A 19663-nucleotide genomic window follows, 5' to 3' on the forward strand; every position below is an offset into this window, starting at 1 on the left:
GAACTTTATTCTTCTTAGATTTGGCTAATAACTCCTTTCTTTCGATCTTACCTGTTACAATATCGCTCTTGACCTTTACTATTGTCATTTCCTCTCTGTTGCCTCTTCAGTGGAAACTGAAGCAAGGTATTCAGTATCACCGCAATTAGCTTGTGTGCGATCATCACATTGCTATTTGTGGGATCTTGCTTTGCACAAACCTGGCAGGTCACATTTGCCTTAGCAGGTCTCTGCACTTCATGTAAATCATTATATGTGAAGCGATTTGAAACGTTCCAGAAAATCGTAGCGAAGTGACATATAAAATGCAGGTTTTCTTCGGATGTTTACTTACATCGTCTACAAAATGACTTGAAGGTGGAAAGTATACTGCTCCATTCTTCACACATAGCAGCAATTGCGTGGCCTGAAAATCATTCTTTTGGAATGGGGTAAATTACAATCGCGTTCTCGTGTTGCTATCGTTACTTGTCAGCAACATTCCGGATGACGTCATAATGATACCTGTCCTGGTCACGCCCCCGCCGCGCCAAGCAGCCATTCATGAATTTGAGGAGGCGGGAGTCATCATCGCGTGGTGACGTAGTGCCGGGCCACTGGTATTCTCGCAGAAGTCAATTCTATACGGTAATAGTGCAGCTACCTGCAGCAGAGTTTTAGCGGTGCATGGTTTACAGAAACGGCGGGCAACGTAGTGAGACCATGTCCAAACATCACAGGACGCCAGCCAGAACTGTGGACAATATTATCGAAGTGAAAAGCAAGGTAGAGTTTGCTAGTTATTTGTTTTCTTCTGCAAAATCAGTATTTCTCTCAATGCTAAAGTGGCTTCCTATAGCGCGGTGGGATTTGTTTTTTTTTGGCAGAGATGTAAGGTGGTTCAGGTTATGTAACAATACAACAAAACGGGTCTCCGTTCTACCGATTACTGCTCTCTGAATGCTGTCCAGGGGTTCTGTGTGTGTTACAGTCGCAACTGCGTACAGACTACGGTTGCCTGGGACGTACCGTTCCTGGGAGCGAATTGATCCGCTATTAATGTAAACAAACCTCACCTTCCTTTAAAAATTCAAGGCGCCTGCAATGGTTAGAATCTGATGGATTATGTTGCTGCGGCTCTTGTTTTGTTCTTGCTTCTTCCACGGACACTTTTGAGCGATGTTAGAGCGAGCAGTTTGTCAACATCCAATAATCTGAATTATGATTGCAATATTGGAGCCATGTTTAATACGTATTGCAAGAGTTTGACTGACAGGGCTTCACTCGCGAAAATATTACCGTTTACAAAATTATATTCTGGATTTTTAAAACTTTTTTTTGGAGCATTGGATTAGTGTAATTGTTCTGATGAATTGGAACCCTAACTGCTACCCCGCGTTTAAACGGGCAGGTGCTGCAAACTCTTCATTTTTCCCAATTATCTTTTTATCGCAGTTCGATGCCGAATTTAGAAGATTTGCTCTAAAACGTTCAAATGTTGGAGGTTTTCAGGAATTTTACCAGCTGATTCAAGCCGTCCATCAGATCCCGTATGTGGACGTATTGTTGGGATACACCGACATCCACGGGGATTTGCTACCCATTAACAATGATGACAATTATCATAAAGCGGTGTCGTCTGCTAACCCTCTACTGCGAGTCATCATTCAGAGACGGGGTAAGTCCAAAACCTGCTAATTGGCAACGTTTTTATTGAAAGCCTGGTCGCCGAAGATGTTTCGCTTATATGAAAAAAAAAATTGCCCTTTTAAGATATATAGCGAGAGTAACGTGGAATCTGATAGTGGGCTAAATGTTCTCGGTTAGGACTAGAAACTGCAGATATAGCCGCGGCTGGTGAGAGCGCCCTATTGATGCCTTAATCATTTCTTATCCTAAATACACAGGGAACCTTGTAACTCTGCCGATAGTCATAAAAGGTCTTAACTATGCACGGAATCCCGTTAATCCTGACTGAAAGAACCCAGAAAAAAAATAGCATTAGTGTGCAGTCACTTTCAATGAAATGGCTATTTTTAACCTAAGATTTATCCATTGTTCACTTTGCCTGTATCTATATTTAGCACAAATAAGACACACTGACTCAATGCTGCCAGTACCAGACTTGGGGATCAAAATGACTATAAAATACAGATTTTTCTTGGGAGAAATGAACTAAACTCCCTGTTCCCTGTTATACTCATTGGTTAGGTTTTGTGGGTTAAAATGTTTTATGGCTGGTGAATTGACTCTGCAGGGTTGCTGGTTCCTGGTTAGGTTTATTTTCACTTTGTACTAAAAGGAGGGCACTTTGAACCAAAAAAATATTCCTCTTTGGGCTGTGAAACTGATATCCTAAAAGTACCCCAAATGCAATTGATAAATATGCATCCCATAGTCTTCATAGAGGAAGGATTCCATCCTTTGTGATGTGCTGATCTACATCTGCAATTTTCACTTTTCCCTCCTGCTCATTGGAGTCTGCAGAAAGATGGCTGATTTGTAGACATTAAAATTACAGTATGGACTACAAACTTCGCAACAACAAAATGACCAAGATTTCATTTTTCTCCCCCCCCCCCCCCCAAAAAAAACTATATTATTAAGTAGGAAACAAAATCTGCCAACCCTGCAATTTTTAAATACCTTGGATTACATTGCCAACCACAGATACAAACAGCTGTGATAAGTTAATGGTGTGCCCCATGATGCCTTAATGATGCAGCATAATTGAGAAGTTACATGTGCAGCGTAGAGGTACTTTGACTACCCGTTGTTGTACATAAACTAGAGTTTACCAAAGTAAGTTTCAGGACTTCAGCATCCTCTGTGCTACCCATGAATTGAGAATGGCTACAAATTCAATTATGAAGTGTGTATGTACTCCAATAGGGTTATTTAATCATTTAGTTAGATCTTTTGATTGCTTAAGGATAATTGAATGGCGGCTTATGAGGTTCCATTAGAAACTATCATTTGTATTTTATCTTTTGCCCTCTTGCTGTTGTCAAAATAACAGGATGTCATAACTGAAGGTAAATTGAACTAACAATGTTTCAAGTGAAGGTTTAACATGCGGGTGGGGGTTAAAAATATACTGTATTACAGTGCTTAATGGATTGAACATTAGCAGTTGTTTGGATGGAGGCGATTTCAAATATTTCACTTTTGGAGGAGGTATTTACTGCTTTATCTGCTCTCCGTCCAACCCACCCCATCCAGTACTGGCCCTGTGGCCTCTGTCAAATGATCAGCTCTCTGTCTCGTAGTGCCATTGCGGCTTTTAACACCAAACCACACCTTGGTCTGTTTTTTTTTTTCCATTCCACACCCCTCCAGCACTCCTTTTTTTTTTGAGGTATCTCACCTTGTTCCTCCCCTCTCATTTGAAATCCTTGTTTCCTAACACCCATCCGGTATCAGTTTAAAAAAAAAAATGATCACCTGAGGTATCTTCACCTACTTTTCCTTCCCCATCCTCTGCAGCAAGTAACGTCTCATCCTCAGTGATTTCAACCTCCATCTCATCTTGCACTCTCTCTTGAGTTCACTGCACTCCTATCCTCCCTAAATTGGTCAAAATAGCTCAATATTCAAGGAAAATCCTGGAATGCAAAGTTGACCCCTGACTTTTCTCTACTGCAAACTGTTGTCTTAAACTCCTGTCTCTTCCATCCTCACCTCCAGTAACAAGCGTGAGCAGCTTATGACTTTTGTCAGAGATTTAGAACATTTGATCAGTTGGCTCTGCTGCTTCCCTCCTTTTCACCTAGCCCACCAGTCCAAACATCCTCTAATGTTTCCACGAAACTTGCTCCCTTTTCTCTAGTTTCTTTCCTATTTCCCCTTCTGTGCTCACCTTGTCCATGAGACTCACCTTCTGCTCCCTTGATCCTATTCCCAATAAACTGCTGACCACATAACTTCCCTTCTTGGCTCTCATGTTAGCTGATATTACTAACTGTTCTCTCTCTCGGGTATTTGATGCCCTTTCCTTCAAATCTGTTGTCATCACCCATCTCTTGGGTGGGTCGGGGGTGGGGGTGGGGGGGGGGGGAGCAGGGAAACCTTGGCCCCTCCATCCTTGCAAACTGCACCCCCATACTTGCCTCCAAGTCCTTGAACTTGTCCTCTCTCAAATCTGCACCCATCTTTCCCAAAACTCCCATGTTGAATCCCACCAATTAGATTTCCATCCTTGCCACAGTACCGCGATGGCTCTTTATCAAAGTCACAAATGCCATTCTATGTGACTGACAAAAGTAAACTATTCCTCCTCCTGCTTCTCAACCTGTCTGCACACTTTGTCACGGTTGATTAACCCATCCTCTTCTGATATCTCTTCACCATCATCCAGCTGGGTTCTGTTCTGTCTATCTAATTGTAGTCAGAGTATCACCTGCAGTAGCTTCTCTTTCCACTCTAGCATCTTTTATCTCTGTTGTCCATTAAGGAACTGTCCTTGGTCCCCCTGTTTCTCATCCACATGCTGCCCCTAGGCGATATCATCTGAGAAGACAGCATTAGTTTCCGCACATCTGATGATGGCATCTAGCTGTACTTGACCACCACCTTTCTTACTGTCTTTAAATTGTTAGACTGCTTGCCTGACATCCAGTACTAGTAAAGCAGAAATTTTCTCCAATTAAATATTGGGAAGTCTGAAGCCATTGTCTTCAGTCCCCACTACAAACGCCATTAACTACTTCTCCTCTCTAGAAACTGTCTGAGTTTGAACCAGACTGTTCACAACCTTGGTGTCATATTTGACCCCCAAGATGATCCAACCATTTATCTGTGTCTTCATTAAGACTGCCCATTTCCACCTCTGACACTGCCCTGCTCATCTGCTAATGATACTCTCATTCATATCTTATGTTGCCTCTGGACTTGACTATTCCAATGCATTCCTGGTCAGCCTTCTATATTCTACTCTCTGCAAACTTGCCCATCCAAAACTCTGCTGCCTGGGTCCTAACTTGCACCAAGTCCTGTTCACCCATCACCCCTGTTTGCTGACCTACATTTGGCTCCCTGTTCAGCAAAACCTCAATTTTTAAAATTATTATCTTTGTTTATAAGTCTCCCCATGGCCTCACCCCTCCCTATTTCTGTAACTTCCTCCAGCCTGACAACCCTCAGTTATCTGTGCGCCTCCAATTCTGGTCTCTTGATCAACACTGATTTTAATCACTTCACGATTAATGGTATGCCTTCAGCTGCCGAGGTGCTAAGCTCTGGAATTTCCTTGCAAGCCTTCCTCTGCCTCTCTTTTTTTTGTCTTCTTGTATGATGCTCCTTAACCTACTGCTTTGACCAAGCTTTTGGTCATCTGCCCCAATATCTGTTTTTGTCAAATTTTGTTTGATATGCTCCTGTGGCATTTCTAAATTTACAGGCACTATATAAATAATTGTAGTTGGCTTAGCTTTGGTAAAATGTGACTTGCAGGATTGCTGAACCATGTTCTATTAGTGTTTAAAATCTGTCTGACTGTGAATTTTGTAATGTTATCTGTGCAGTCACTGAAGAGTTAAACTGATGGCTCATAACTTCCTGTTTCCTATTGATATTTTGATGATGGGTTAATACAAAATATCTTTTTTTTGTGTTTTAATTGTTTTTATTGCAATGCTTTTCTGGTAGATAAGCAAATGGCATGCTGCCAAAATGTAAGAATGCAATGACACACGTTGAAGACGTTTAAGTGTCTGGATATAGTTGAGCAATGCTGATAAAGATATACAACAAACCACATCAATTCCAATACAGCATCTTAAGTATTTGTTGTGAGCTAACTTTATGGACTGGTTTCTGCTATCACTCCAGTGGATATATTGTAAGAACTTTCCGGGGAAATGCTGAACAGGCTAGGTGTTATTGGCTGGAAGGTCATTGCTATCTGTGTACTAGCAGATGGTTGTGCTAGCCAGGTGAATGATGAAATTTCATCCTCATTCTTCCCACCTCTCTAACTCCCCTGCTTCATGAGACTATGTAGTTAGAAATGCAAGAAAAACACACGTTTACTTGAATCTGTAAGCCTGAGTTTGAGCATCCACAGCAGTAAAAAAAAAATTTTTAAATCTTGTATCGTAAACCTCAAAAGCAAAAGAAAATGGCAAAAAAATACTGCTCATGACATCACCTACCCTCTATCCCATAGTATATAATTCATGCAATTTAAAATGTGGCATGAACAGGACCTCTTAATTCTAAAGTTAGTTGCATCTAACAAACTATTCCTTTTAAACCTGGGCTTGCCAGTTTATGCCAGGAATATCAAACTGCTGCAGCTGCACCATAGTATTCTTTCAATCCTAACCCTCCACATGGAATACCATTGGCGATGCCCAGTACTGAATCTTTCAGGCAATCATCAACTGCAGCGTTCTGTATCACAAATCACCGTAGTCAAGTTCATTACCATTCATTTGTGTGCGCTGCTCTTTTTCTATATTTACCTCCATATGAAATGCTCAGACCTTTTTTAAATGAATAGTTTATATAAGTGTTCTAGTTGGCTTCAATGGCACCTGATTTTACTGTTTTTAATATGGGGTTTTGTGCCATGGTGACTAAATGCTGGACAGTGTTTAATATTCCATTAAAATTATTTTTGGAAAGTATCTTACATGATGCAAAAGGAAAATTTTGCCAGAGCTGGAGTTTCAATTTTACAAGATGCTTGGCACAATTTGGTAAATCATAGTAAACTGGAAAACTCTGGAGAAAAACTGAAATGGTAGGAGTCTTTAAACCTGAAATGGATTTAGATTCATTAGTGCAACTTGCTGATTGTTTGAAGTGCTTTGGGGTGTCTTTCTATTTTAATCTGTTAAAAGATGCTGTATAAATGCAAGTTGTAATTCTAGGATAAATAAGGAATTGTATGAAGTGTAGCAGGAGCTGCAATCATGAAGCAGTTGTCTCTAGCTTTTTATGGAATGTTTGCTGATGCAAAGAAACACAAGATTGGTAAACCCTGACCTCAAAGTGGATAGGACTGTCTTGCAGTAGCAATGCTTTAGACATAAAATTCTGCTCAGCAAAAATGCTTTGTGTACAGTTGATTTTCTTCACCTCCTAAAGGATTAAACGTAGCTGTGTCCTCCACCTCCTCACCCCCATTCCAATTTACAATGTAAATGAACAGCTGACTTGAAACAGTCTCATGTTATGAGCAGGTCCATAGACCTGGTCAGTGTCACCCCTTTTTTTTTTCTTGCAACAAGAAACCACATCTACCAGTTTCTCTTCCCCCAACTTCCCTACAGCTTTTTGGCCAACAATAACACTCCTCCTGAAGGAAGAGTTATGAATGTATTTTATGGTTTGCATTCCAAGTTTGGTCTCCTCTAAGACTGGTCTAATAATCTTTTAACCACCAAAAAGGTAATTTGTTAATTTATCAATGATAGCACACTGTTAACCCTCCTATTTGTGAGGCATATTTGCAAGTGAGAAGCAAAAGATCTGCTTACATAAGTTTTTAAATGGAGTAAAGTGCAAATTTTGACATTTGCAATATGGGAAATTGCTGTGCAAGTAATGGGTCTTTTACTGGATTTAGAGGTTTATTTGGATTTGTAGACCTGTCAATGAGGTTTAGTGTTCCACAATGTGATTCTTTTGTGTCCATAAGCAGATTTCTCAATTCTTCCTGACAATGCTTTGCACATAGAACTGTGACTGTGTGGAGTATGTTTTAAATCTACTGCTATCATTGTAAAAACTATCCATGTAATGCTTTCCAATATACTACATGATCATGAAAGGCTTGTAAATTTTATATCATGAAACCCACATTGAACTGACAGGATTTGATTTTTAGTTGATCTAAATGGGCAGGCAGTCTAGTGAAACTGGTGTAGATTAGACAAAATATGCAATAAGCTATTTGAATTATCTATCTGCATTTATACTTATGCTCCCATCATGGTTTTAATTCAGAATTCCAATACCTATGGTACTTTTTGTTTAATTGAATGTGGGACCTTCCTGGTTTCTATGGTGCAATTATTCAGTGAATAAACTCATTGAGCCATCTATTGGTATCTTAATGTAGCATCCCTACTTAGTATACTGTGGGAAATGCAGGCATTTCTTGGGTAGATGCCAATTTGTGTGTCTTATCTTGGATATTAGATGGATAAATATATATAGATACGCTTGAGTTAGAACTTAACTCCTCTTCGGTTTATATCATGCTGTCTTCAAATTAGATTCCACTTTTTTTTTGCATTTTATGTGCTGTAATTGAAATTGAGCTCTCTGCAGCATTATGTAAGATCACTTTTAAACTATTGTCTGAGCTACTGCATAAGGATTGCATTGGTAAATTTCGGACAAACAATCTAAGGTCTCCAATTTGTAGTCAAATATTTAAACTGAGCTGTAAAATATTCAATGAGCTTATAAATAAATTGACCAATTTAGCCAGTTCCGTATGAGAGATGCATCCATATCTGTGATAATTGTCCAGCAAGCATTAAGATCTTGTCCCTTGTTAAGTGAAAGTTACTCTTTTTTTCTGATGGGATGTGACAAATGGTGTTGCCCTGGGATCTATACTGGGCCCTCAGCTTTTCATTTATGGTAATGAGTTGTATATCCAGGTTTGTAAATGATGCCAAGTTGGGAGGTTACAATGGGACATAAACTAAGTAGGTAAAGCAATGGCATACTGACTTCAATATGAAGTGTAAAGTCATCCACTTTGGTTATGGCAAATCATTATTCCTAGTCATAGACTAGGGGTTGTAGAGAAGCAAAGAGTATATTGGTAAAGGGATATCTATATACACACCACTAAAACTAGTGTGCAGGTACAAAAAGTAATTGAAGTGTAATGGAGTTGACGTGAAGTACGCATGTACAAAGTATTAAATTCTGGGAATTTAAAGGAAAAGCTGATCTGGCCTTTGAGGTCTTGCTGTCTCTTGGACTCTTTTTTTGAGAGCGGAGGTCTATTAGCATTATTTACATAAGCATGCAGGTGATTGAGTCTGAGTTTTTCTCCTTAACTAGGGCAGCAGTTTAAACTAGGACTGGGGAGATAGAAGTACTGTTAATCTTAATAGTTAAACTAAATACAGCTACAAATAATTGAGTGACATTTCAAAACTCAAATATTAAATAAAATATATATAATAGAGATGACAGGGCAGGTGATGTGTTACAGCTGTAGCATGTGGGAGTTGGTGAACGGCAGTGTGATCACAGCAATCACATCTGCAGCTTGAACTGTGGCTCAGAATTAATCAGGAGTGCGAGCTTCAGACGATTCATTAAGAAGGGAGAAAGTTACCTGGACACTTTGTTTCTGGAGGCAGTCATGCCCTTTAGGTTAAGTACTTCTGATTTGATCTGTGGTCAGGGACAGGATGGTGTGACTACAAGTGAGGCAGGTTTGGGGATCCAGAGGTAACACTGGAGGAGCCTCAGTGTTTGCTGTTGTCCAACAGGTATGAGGTTCTTGCAGCCTGTGTAGATGAAGTAATGCAGGGGGCCATTTAAATTGGGGGAGTAAAAAGGAATGGAGTAGTAGGGGACAGTATAATTAAAGGGATGGATACTGTTCTTTGCAGCTGAGTGAGAGTCCTGAAGGTTGTGTTGCCTGCCAGTGATAGGGTTAAGGACATCTTGGGGCTGGATGGATTGGGAGGGGAAGGATCCAGTTATCATGGTCCACGTAGGTACCAACAACATGGTTAGGATTAAGAGTTTCTGCTAAGGGAGTATGAACAGTTAGGGGCTGAATTAGAAAGCAAAACCACAAAGGTGGTAATCTCTGGATTACTACCTGATCTTATTTACCCTATGCCAATTTGGTCATAGCTCAGTGTTGAATGCCTAACTCAAAGATTGGTGTGGGAGAAATGGGTTTTGATTCATAGGGCATTAGCGCCAGAACTGCAGGAAGAGGGAGCTGTTCCGTTGGGTCAGGCTTCACTTGAACTGAGCTGGGACCAGTGTTTTGGCCAATCGAGTAACTAGGGCTGTAGAGAGGGCTTTAAATTAAATAGTTTGGGGGGAGGGTTCAGGTGAGGGGGGGGGTGAGAAAGGCAATAACGCAGAGTAGAAATTTTGGTAATGATAACCAGACTAGAAGGGACGGCGCATACAATCATAATGCATCAGCAAATTGGGTCAGAGTAGGGAGAAATGGTAAAAAGACAATTAAAAACTTTATCTGCAAGTGGCATTTGGAGTAAGATGGGTGAATTGATGGCACAAATAGAATAGATAACCATTAGAGAGACTTGGTTGCTCGGAACTGAATATTCAGGGTGTTTGACATCATCAAAAGAATAGGAAGAAAGGAAAAGGAGGTGGGGTAACTCTGTTAGTAAAAGATGAGATCGGGATAGGAGTGAGAAATGATCTTGGCTCGGAAGATCAAGATGTAGAATCACTGTGGGTGGAGATGAGAAATAAATGGCTTATAAGAAAGGTACGGCAATAATCATGGGTAACTTTAATCTTCTTACAGATTGGACAAATCAAATTGGCAAAAGTTCAAGAGGACGAGTTCATAAATGTATTCAGGGTAGTTCCTTGAACAATACACTGGAACCAACCAAGGAACAGGCTGTTTTAGACTTGGTAATGTGTAATGAGACCAGATTGATTAATGACCTCATAGTAAGGGATAACATGATAGAAATCCACATTCAGTTTGAAGGTGAGAAACTTTGGTCAGAAACTAGTGCCTTAAGCTTAAATAAAGGCAAATATGAAGGTATGAAGACCAAAGTGGACTGGGAAAATAGGTTAAAAAGGTAAGACAGTCGATAAGCAGTAGCAGATATTCAAGGTGCTATTTTATAACTCTGTGCAAAGATATATTCCATTTGAGAAAAAGAGACTCCTACAAGAAGGATGCACCATCCGGGGCTAACTTAGGAAGTTAAGGATAGTATCAAATTGAAAGAAAAGGTGTACATTTCTGCAAAGATTGGGAAAATTTTAGAAACCAACAACAAAGTGACTTTAAAAAAAAAAAAATAGAGGGAGAAATTGGAATGACTGAACTAGCAAGAAATAAAAGTACAGATAGTAAGAGCTTCTACAAATATATAAAAAGGGAGAAGGTGGCCAAAGTAAACGTTCATCCTTTTAGAGGATGAGACTGGTGAATTAATAAGGGGAAACGAGGAAATGGCAGACTTTGAACAGGTATTTTGTATCTCTCTTCATGGGCAAAGGCACTAAAAGCATCCCAATAATAGAAAATCGTGGGCAAAAGAGAGGGAAGAACTTGAAACAAGCGGGGCTAAAGGCTGACAAGACTCCTGCATCCTCTGATCTTAAAAGTAGTGGCTGCAGAGATAGTGGATGCATTGATTGTTATCTTCCAAAATCCCCTCCATTCTGGAAAGGTTGGAGCAGATTGGAAAACACAAATGTGAGGCCCCTATTCAAGAAAGGAGGCAGACAGAAAACAGGAAACTGTAGACCAGTTAAATTTCTGGAATCCATTTAAGAAAATAGTAGGATATTTTAGAAAATCGCAACACCATCAGGCATAGTCAACATGGTTTTATGAAAGGGAAATAGTGTTTGATAAATTTGTGTTCTTCAAGGATGTAACCAGCAGTGGATAAAGGGGAACCAGTAGCAGTAGTGTATTTGGATTTCCAAAAGGCATTCAATAAGGTGCCACAAAAGTTTACTGCACAAGATAAGAGCTCATGGTGTTGGGGGTAATATTAACATGGGTGAAGGATTGGCTAATTAACAGGAAACAGTCAGGATAAATGGGTCACTTTTAGATTGGCAAACTGTAACTAGTGGGGTGCCACAGGGACCCTGTGTTGAGGCTGGAGCCTCAACTATTAACGATCTACGTTGATGACTTGGATGAAAGGACAGAGTGTATTGTAGCCACCTTTGCTGATGATGCAAAGATAAGTGGGAGAAGCCAGTTTTGAGGAGGATAGAGTCTCAAAGGGATATAGATAGGTTAAGTGAGGGGACAAAATTCCACAGATTGGGAAGATGTGAGGTGGTCCACTTTGGAAAGAGTAGAAAAACAGAATACTTAAATAGAGAGACACTACAGAATTCTATGGTACAGAGGGATCTGGGTGTCCTCGTAAATGGATCACAGTTGGCATGAAGGTAGAGCAAAAATTAGGAAGGCTAATGGAATGTTGGCCTTTATTGCAAAGGGAATGGAGTATAGAAGTAGGGAAGTCTTTCTACTGCTGTACAGGGCATAGGTGAGACCATGCCTCATACTGTGTAGTTTTGGTCTCCTTTAAGGAGGATTATACTTGCATTGGAAGCAGTTCAGAGAAGGTTAACTAGGCTGATTCCTGGGATAAAGGGGCTGTTTTGAGGAAAGGTTGGGCCTATACTTATTAGAGGTTAGAAGAATGAGAGGTGATTTTATTGAGATATAAGATTCTGAGGGGGCTTGACAGGGTAGATGCTGAGATGTTTCCCATCATGGGGGAAATCCAGAACTGGGGGACACATTTTCAGAATAAAGGGTGTCCCATTTAAGGTGGAAACTAGGAATTTCTTCTGAGGGTCTTTGATCTTTGGCATGCTCTACCCCAGAGAGCAGTGGAGGCTGGGTCATTGAATATATTCCAGGCTGAGTTAGACAGATTTTTGATCTACAAGGGAGTCTAGGGTTATTGGGGACAGACAGGAAAGTGGAGTTGAGGCCATGATCAGATCAGCCATGATCATATTGAATGGTGGAGCAGGCTTGAGGGGCCAAATGGTTTACTCCTGCTCCTATTTGTTCTTGGTCTATATCTCGAGGGTGTTGGAACTCAAAAGAGGATTCAAGACTTGGATAAAACAATAGAGTTAGAAATCCAAGTTTGCAAATGACACTGTTTGGAATACAAAAGTGAGGGATTATATTTCACAGCCTTGGTCAGATCCCATCTCGAGTACTGCATTCAGTTTTTGGCAATGTATCTCAGGGAAAGAGATATTGGACAAAGTGCAGTGCTTAAATCGCCAGAATTCGATCAAGGCTAATTGAGGGCAGATTGTGTAAAACCTGGTTTGTATTCCATTGAGTTTAGAAGCTTGAGGAGTGATCTAACTGAGGTGCTTAAAATGATAGAGATTTGTTTAGATGTGGAAAAATTATTTCCTCTGGAATCCAGAATATGAAGGCATTATCTTAAAATTAGAGCTCAACCATTTTAGGAATGAAATTGGGAAGCGCTCTTTCCAGACAAAGGGGAGTGGAAATTTGGAACTCCTTCCAGCAAAAGACTGTGCATGCTGGGTCAATTTGAAATTTGACTGATAAGCAAATTTGGGTAAATGAAATTCTGATATAGATCAGCCATGATCTGACTGGCAGAACAAACTCAACTGGAGACATTAAGAGTATTTTAAATCCCAAATACATTTTGCTTTTATTTGAACCAACTAGAGCCATTTTATATTAACGATCAGTGAAGCATTATTTTGCATAGTTGACTCGTTTGAAGCTGTATGAATCCATGTGTAAATACTGAAACTAAATGAAATGGTGAGCCTACTGTTAACATCAGGAACTTTTGTCAAGAGCTTCAGTCCCAGGGGACTCTTGCTTGAATAGATTTGAGTGACTTTCCTGCTGTACTTTCCCCAATTTACTTGGTTATCTGCAACTACTCCTTGCTATACTCTTGCCGTGCGTGTATGTGAGATATTATAGGACAGGCCTGGGAATTGACAGCATGATATCTAGAGCATATTGATTCATGGAGCCAATTCTATGTGTTTTTAAAAAGTAAATATGAACAGTATCAAAACTGATCATCATCTAGTCAGATTTACAAAAATGTGTAACATGAGACTGTTGTACCTTCTGCAATTTTAGAATGTGTTACACTGAAATTTTAGTTATATGGTTTTTTTAATACATGAATGAATCATCTTGGGTTTCTACATAAGTTGGACTAGTCTAAGCTTATTTTGTGTTCAGTTAGTGGATAGTCAAAATGAACATTTGCACCATTAATATTTGTATTATTTTGAGCTTATTTACATTGGTTCTAGTTGAAACATAAATCAATCTTGGCACAGATTTGACTTTTTTTAAAAATTCATTTCTGGGATGTGGGTGTCACTGGCTAGACCAGCATTTATTGTCCATGAGTAAGGTGGTGAGCTGTCTTGAACTGCTGCAGTCTTTGGGATGTAGGTATACCAACAGTGCTGTTAGGGAGTTCCAGGATCTTGACCCAGTGACGGTGAAGGAGCAGCGATATGACTTGGAGCTGGTGGTGTTCCCATGCATTATCTGCCTTTGTCCTTCTAGGTGGTAGAGCTTGTAGGTTTGGAAGGTGCTGTCTAAGGAGCCTTGGTGAGTTGCTGCAGTGCATCTTGTAGATGGTATACACCACTGCCACTGTTGGTGAAGGGAATGAATGTTTAAGGTGATAGATGGGGTGCCAATCAAGCGGGCTGCTTTGTCCTGGATGGTGTCCAGCGTCTTGAATGTTGTTGGAGCTACACCCATCCAGGCAAGTGGAGAGTATTCCATCACGCTCCTGTCTTGTGCCTTGTAGATGGTAGACAGGCATTGTGGAGTCAGGAGGTGAGTTACTCGCTGCAAATTCCTAGCCTCTGGCTTGCTCTTGCAACCACAGCATTTATGTGGTTGGTCTACTTCAGTTTCTGGTCAGTGGTAACCCCCAAGAGGATGATGGGGAATTCAGTGTTGGTAATGCCATTGAACATCAAGGGGAGATGGTTAGATTCTCTCTTGTTTGAGATTATCATTGCCTGGTACTTGTGTGGTGTGAATGTTACTTGCATGTTCATGCTTTTTAGGTTGTAAGCATATACATTGATTCCTTGGTAATTCCATGCTGCTGGTGTAATTGACCTATCCTTGATTTTTTAAAATGGAATTGCAGGCATGTATTCCTTTCATTACAGTGTACCTGCATTAGATATGTCTTGGTGAGATGATGGTTTTGATAATAGCATTGTACCGTTTATGTTGAGTGAAATAGTATTGGAACATATCCCTCATTTTGAAATGACGGTGACAGGGTAAAATTCATTGGTTATCTCCTAGATGAATTCTGAGTTTGTTTGTCTTAACTTGGTATTTGATTAAACAAGATACAGAATTGTGGATTCATGTGGGATATCAGTACTTTTCTCCAGCTGGTAATGTTTCAACATCAAAGCAAAGAGGGTGCTATTTCTTGCCAGGATATAGGTTTTGGCACATTATATAAAATGGATTTCAGCCTAAAGCTTCATTGTTGGCCTACAGAAAGCAAGACTCACTTAGTATGAATTGAATCCAGAAATCAATATGGGCAGCTGGCAACTAACACATGCTGCTGTGCTGTTTCAAATTGCTAGCTGCAAAATTCAGATGGTTAATTTTTGTTGGTTACAGACATATCAGGGAAGCAGAAGGAACAATTATAGTAAAACAAGTTTAGAATTAATTGCTTTATAAACCCATCACTGCTCAAGTAAAAACAAAAATTCTGACAGGCAGGCTTGTGTGAAAATTGGGAATGAACTCTTGTTTCAAATTTTCCTTGCAAAAAAAAAAATAAGCTGCACCACCCCCTCTCCACCCACAACCGAAAACAGATCTTTAGCTTGCCACATTGACCGTGTAATTGCCTATGGCAGTTGTCCACTGCTGCAAAAACAGGATTGTTTGACTTTGAAGTAAATTTAGCATTGCCTTGTGTAAATTGTTTAAGCTGTTTTGGTTTAGGTTACTGTGGTCTAATACTGTTGACTGACTGTAAAAATGGTTTTCTTTGAACCAAAATTGGTTCCTATTTACATCTTGTATATTGGTAATCCTACATATTTCTGATCTGTGTGCTAATTCCTCCAACTAACCACCCCCAACCCCTCCAAAGAAATATGGCAGCCCTCATGCTGGCTAGCAAAAGGTCTGTATGAAAGGTTTATGATAGAATGGTAGTCAAAAAGTAAAATTACTTGCTGCATAGGCCAGAAGTTGGAAGTAGCAATAATAAGATTGTCCCTACTGTCCATGTGATAAGATTTTTCATGAATGGCTGACTTGGATAGCTCTTCTAAAGTGGCTTATTTTTCAGTGAGATATTGGCTAGGGAAAGGGACAGAAACTAACAAAAAAAAAGCCTATTCAGAAAATGCTGAAGACTCTCAGCAGGTCAATCAGCATATGTGGAGAGATCAGAATATTTTGCAACAAGAGTTGTACAATTTTTAAAAAAAAGTTTGAGCAACAGTAGGAAGGAGATTCATAGATGATACCTGCCGTTAAACACCATTGCCCATGACTGCTTGTATAACTGCAAGTTATTAATTTAGATGCACTTGGACACTGCCAGCTGTCTGTTCAGCCCCAGCCTTTGCAAACTAATATACTTTTTTTTATTGTGTGGTTAGAATTCAAACTGCATTTTCCGCCACCACCCACCCCTGCCCCACCGCCAAACCCTGACAAATCTCATCCCACTCATTCAAATAAGAGAGGTAGGCAAGCTGGTTTTGTTTTAATTTGGTCCAATTTCCCCTCGTGAATGCTGCTTTATATTTACTGCTGGATGTCTGAGCTTGCCTTCCATCAGTAAGTTTTCTTTTAAGTAGCTGCCGAGGCAGTAGGTTCACAATTGTCCTTTTTGTAGTGTAAAACTCTACTGGGTTGGGAGTCACCTTCGTATAGAATGCAGTTCTCTAGCAATGAGTTGCCTACCAGAATAACTTCACAGTTGTGGTAATATCTATCATTATTTAGAATACAAGTACTTGCCCTTGTCACGCATATAATCATTGAGAATTGTTGCCCTGTGGCCAGTGGTCAAACTACATTCCATTAAACAGGAAATGGAGAGGTGTTAAAATAGGGTTGCATGCAAGGTGTGCACCAAAATGTCAATGTTTTCCTGCTCCTGTGCCAGTATTTTCCAAAAGTTAGCTGTTCTCTAGTAGAGAATGTAACAAAACCCAGCTGGTATAAGTAAGAAACAATACACCAAATATATGCATTGTGATGTAATCCAATGTTTACGGACCGGATTGCCCCCTCAAGTAACAAACATTTCCATTCTAGTTTACAAAAACACTGGCTGTGATGCTGGTAAGATGTGTTTAACAACTTGTATTTGCACTGTGCCTTTTTTCAAATTTGAAAAACATTCAAGGCAATACGCAAGATGTTCAAAGCTCTTGAGAGAAAAACAGGCATTATAAATAAAATTCTAAAATAAAAACAAAATACTGTGGATGCTGGAAATACTCAGGTCTGGCAGCATCCGTGGAGAGAGAAGTAGAGTTAACGTTTCAGGTCAGTGATCCTTCAGACCTTTCAGATAAATAAAACTCTTGTGCATGAACCTCGTAGAATTTGAAAGGAGTAAGACCTCATCATAAAACAGCTAATCCATATCTAAAAATGGTTTTATTTCTTACCATGAAGACTTTATTTAGCTTAAAAATCTATATAAATTTAATCAGCTACTCCTGATTTTGTGTAACTGCTACCAATTCTAGTATTAATTCTACCAGTGTTTTCTACATTACCTGTGGTTCTCCACTTCCACATCTAATGCAATCTTGATCAATGGCTGTTTTGACTGTCCAAGTAGGTGGTGGTGATTTCCTGTTGAGTAGCAATCCTGCCATCATGACCAGATTAATTATGCTTTCTGAAATGACTTCCTAACTCTTGAATATTTAGTACGCATGGGTTACTCCAGAGTTCTTGAACAATAATTTAACCCTGACCCTGAGGATTGCATGCAGTTTCATTTATAATCATTATTAATGTTTATGTCTTGCCTAATACCAAATTCTCCTACAGCAAGTCAATGTTCCTTAATGGAATTGGACTCTTGCAATGTAATGGTCTCTAAGGGAAGGCAAGCTGTTTATTGTCCTCTTGCTAAATGAAGAGAAGGCACATGACTTCATCTCATCTGCACTTGACCTGTCTTAAATATTTATATTTCATAGCTTCCTCAATGAGAACAATAACTGAAATGTTATACCACCTCCAGGAAAGTGCACCAGAGGCCCAGCAGATGAGTGGCTTAATTCTGCTATCCAGAATTGAGAATGCCGGTAGGGTTGGTGTACTACGCTGTTATCTATTAACCCTTAGGAACACTTTTTTTTAAAATTGCTTTATTGGCATGGTTTGTCAAAGTTCATATTTCTACATTATGCAATAACTTTAAATGTGGAGGAAATAATTTTAGCTCAGATGTACAGTGTGCTTTTGCATGCTGAAGTGCTCTGAAAGTTTTGCATATTCGAGCTCCTTGTCTTGCAAAAGATCAGTATTTAACTGAAATCACTTGGACCCTTGCTTTTTTAAAATTATTCATTCATGGGATGTGGGCATCACTGGCTAGGCCAGCATTTACTGCCTATCCCTAATTGCCTGTGAGAAGGTGGTGGCGAGCTGCCTTGAACTGCTACAGTCCTTTGGGTGTAGGTACACTCAGTACTGTTAGGGAGGGAGTTCCAGGATTTTGACCCAGTGACAGTAAAGGAATGGCGATATAGTTCAAAGTGCAGATTGTGTGTGGCTTGGAGGGGAACTTGCAGGTGGCGTTCCTATGCATTTTCTACCTTTTGTCCTTCTAGGTGGTAGAGGTTGTGGGTTTGGAAGGTGCTGTCGAAGGAGCTTTGGTGAGTTGCTGCAGTGCATCTTGTAGATGGTGTACACTGCGTCAGTGGTGGATGGGGTGCCAGTCAAGCAGGCTGCCTGGTCCTGGATGGTGTCTAGCTCCAAGTGTTGGTTCTGCACCCATCCAGGCAAGTGGAGAGTATTCAGTTGCACTCCTGACTTGTGCCTTGTAGACAGTGGATGGGTATTGGGGCGAGTTGCGTTACTTGCTGCGGAACTCCCAGCCTCTGATCTCCTCCTTGTAGCCAGAGTATTTGTGGCTGGTCCAATTATTTTTCTGGTCAGTGGTAACCCCCAGGATGTTCGTAAGGGATTCAATGATGGCAATGCCATTGGACCATCAAGGGGAGATGGTTAGATTCTTTCTTGTTGGAGATGGTCATTGTCTGGACTTGTCGTGCGAATGTTACTTGCCACTCATCAGCCCAAGCCAGGATGTTGTCCAGGTCTTGCTGCATCTGGATATCTGCTACTTCAGTATCTGAGGAGTCACGAATGGTGCAGAACATTGTGCAAACATCCCCACTTCTGACATAATGGAGGGAAGGTCATTGAAGCAGCTGCAGATAGTTGGGCCTAGGACACTACCCTGAGGAACTCCTGCAGTGATGTCCTTGGACTGAGATGATTGACCTTCAATAACCACAACCATCTTCCTTTATGCTAGGTATGACTCTAACCAATGGAGAATTTTCCCCATGATTCCCATTGACCTCAGTTTTGCTAGGGCTCCTTGATGCCATACTCGGTCAAATGCTGCCTTGATGTCAAGGGCAGTCACTCTCACCTCACCTCTGGAGTTCAGCTCTTTTGTCCATATTTGGACCAAGGCTGTAATGAGGTCAGGAGCTGAGTGGCCCTGTCGGAACCCAAACTGAGCGTCAGTGAGCTGATTATTGCTGAGCAAGTGCTGCTTGATAGTTCTGTCAGTGACCCCTTCCATCACTTTGCTGATCGAGAGTAGTCTGATAGGGTGGTAATTGGCCAGTTTGAATTTGTCTTGCATTTTGTGTATAGGACATACTTGGGCAATTTTCCACATTGCCAGGTGGATGC

The 19663-nt window shown here is 40.4% G+C and overlaps 1 protein-coding gene across 1 annotated transcript in view; it reads left to right on the plus strand.

Moving 5' to 3' along the window:
- Positions 1-619: 619 nt before the first annotated feature.
- pard6a (par-6 family cell polarity regulator alpha) overlaps positions 620-19663 on the plus strand; it is a 115213-nt gene continuing 96169 nt past the window's right edge. The window contains exons 1-2 of the mRNA XM_068049923.1: positions 620-765; positions 1435-1657. Coding sequence (XP_067906024.1) covers positions 667-765; positions 1435-1657 — 322 coding nt within the window. The 5' untranslated portion in view covers positions 620-666. The remainder of the gene's footprint in view (positions 766-1434; positions 1658-19663) is intronic.

This window comes from Heterodontus francisci, chromosome 17 (genome assembly GCF_036365525.1).
Source record: "Heterodontus francisci isolate sHetFra1 chromosome 17, sHetFra1.hap1, whole genome shotgun sequence".
NCBI lineage: Eukaryota > Metazoa > Chordata > Chondrichthyes > Heterodontiformes > Heterodontidae > Heterodontus > Heterodontus francisci.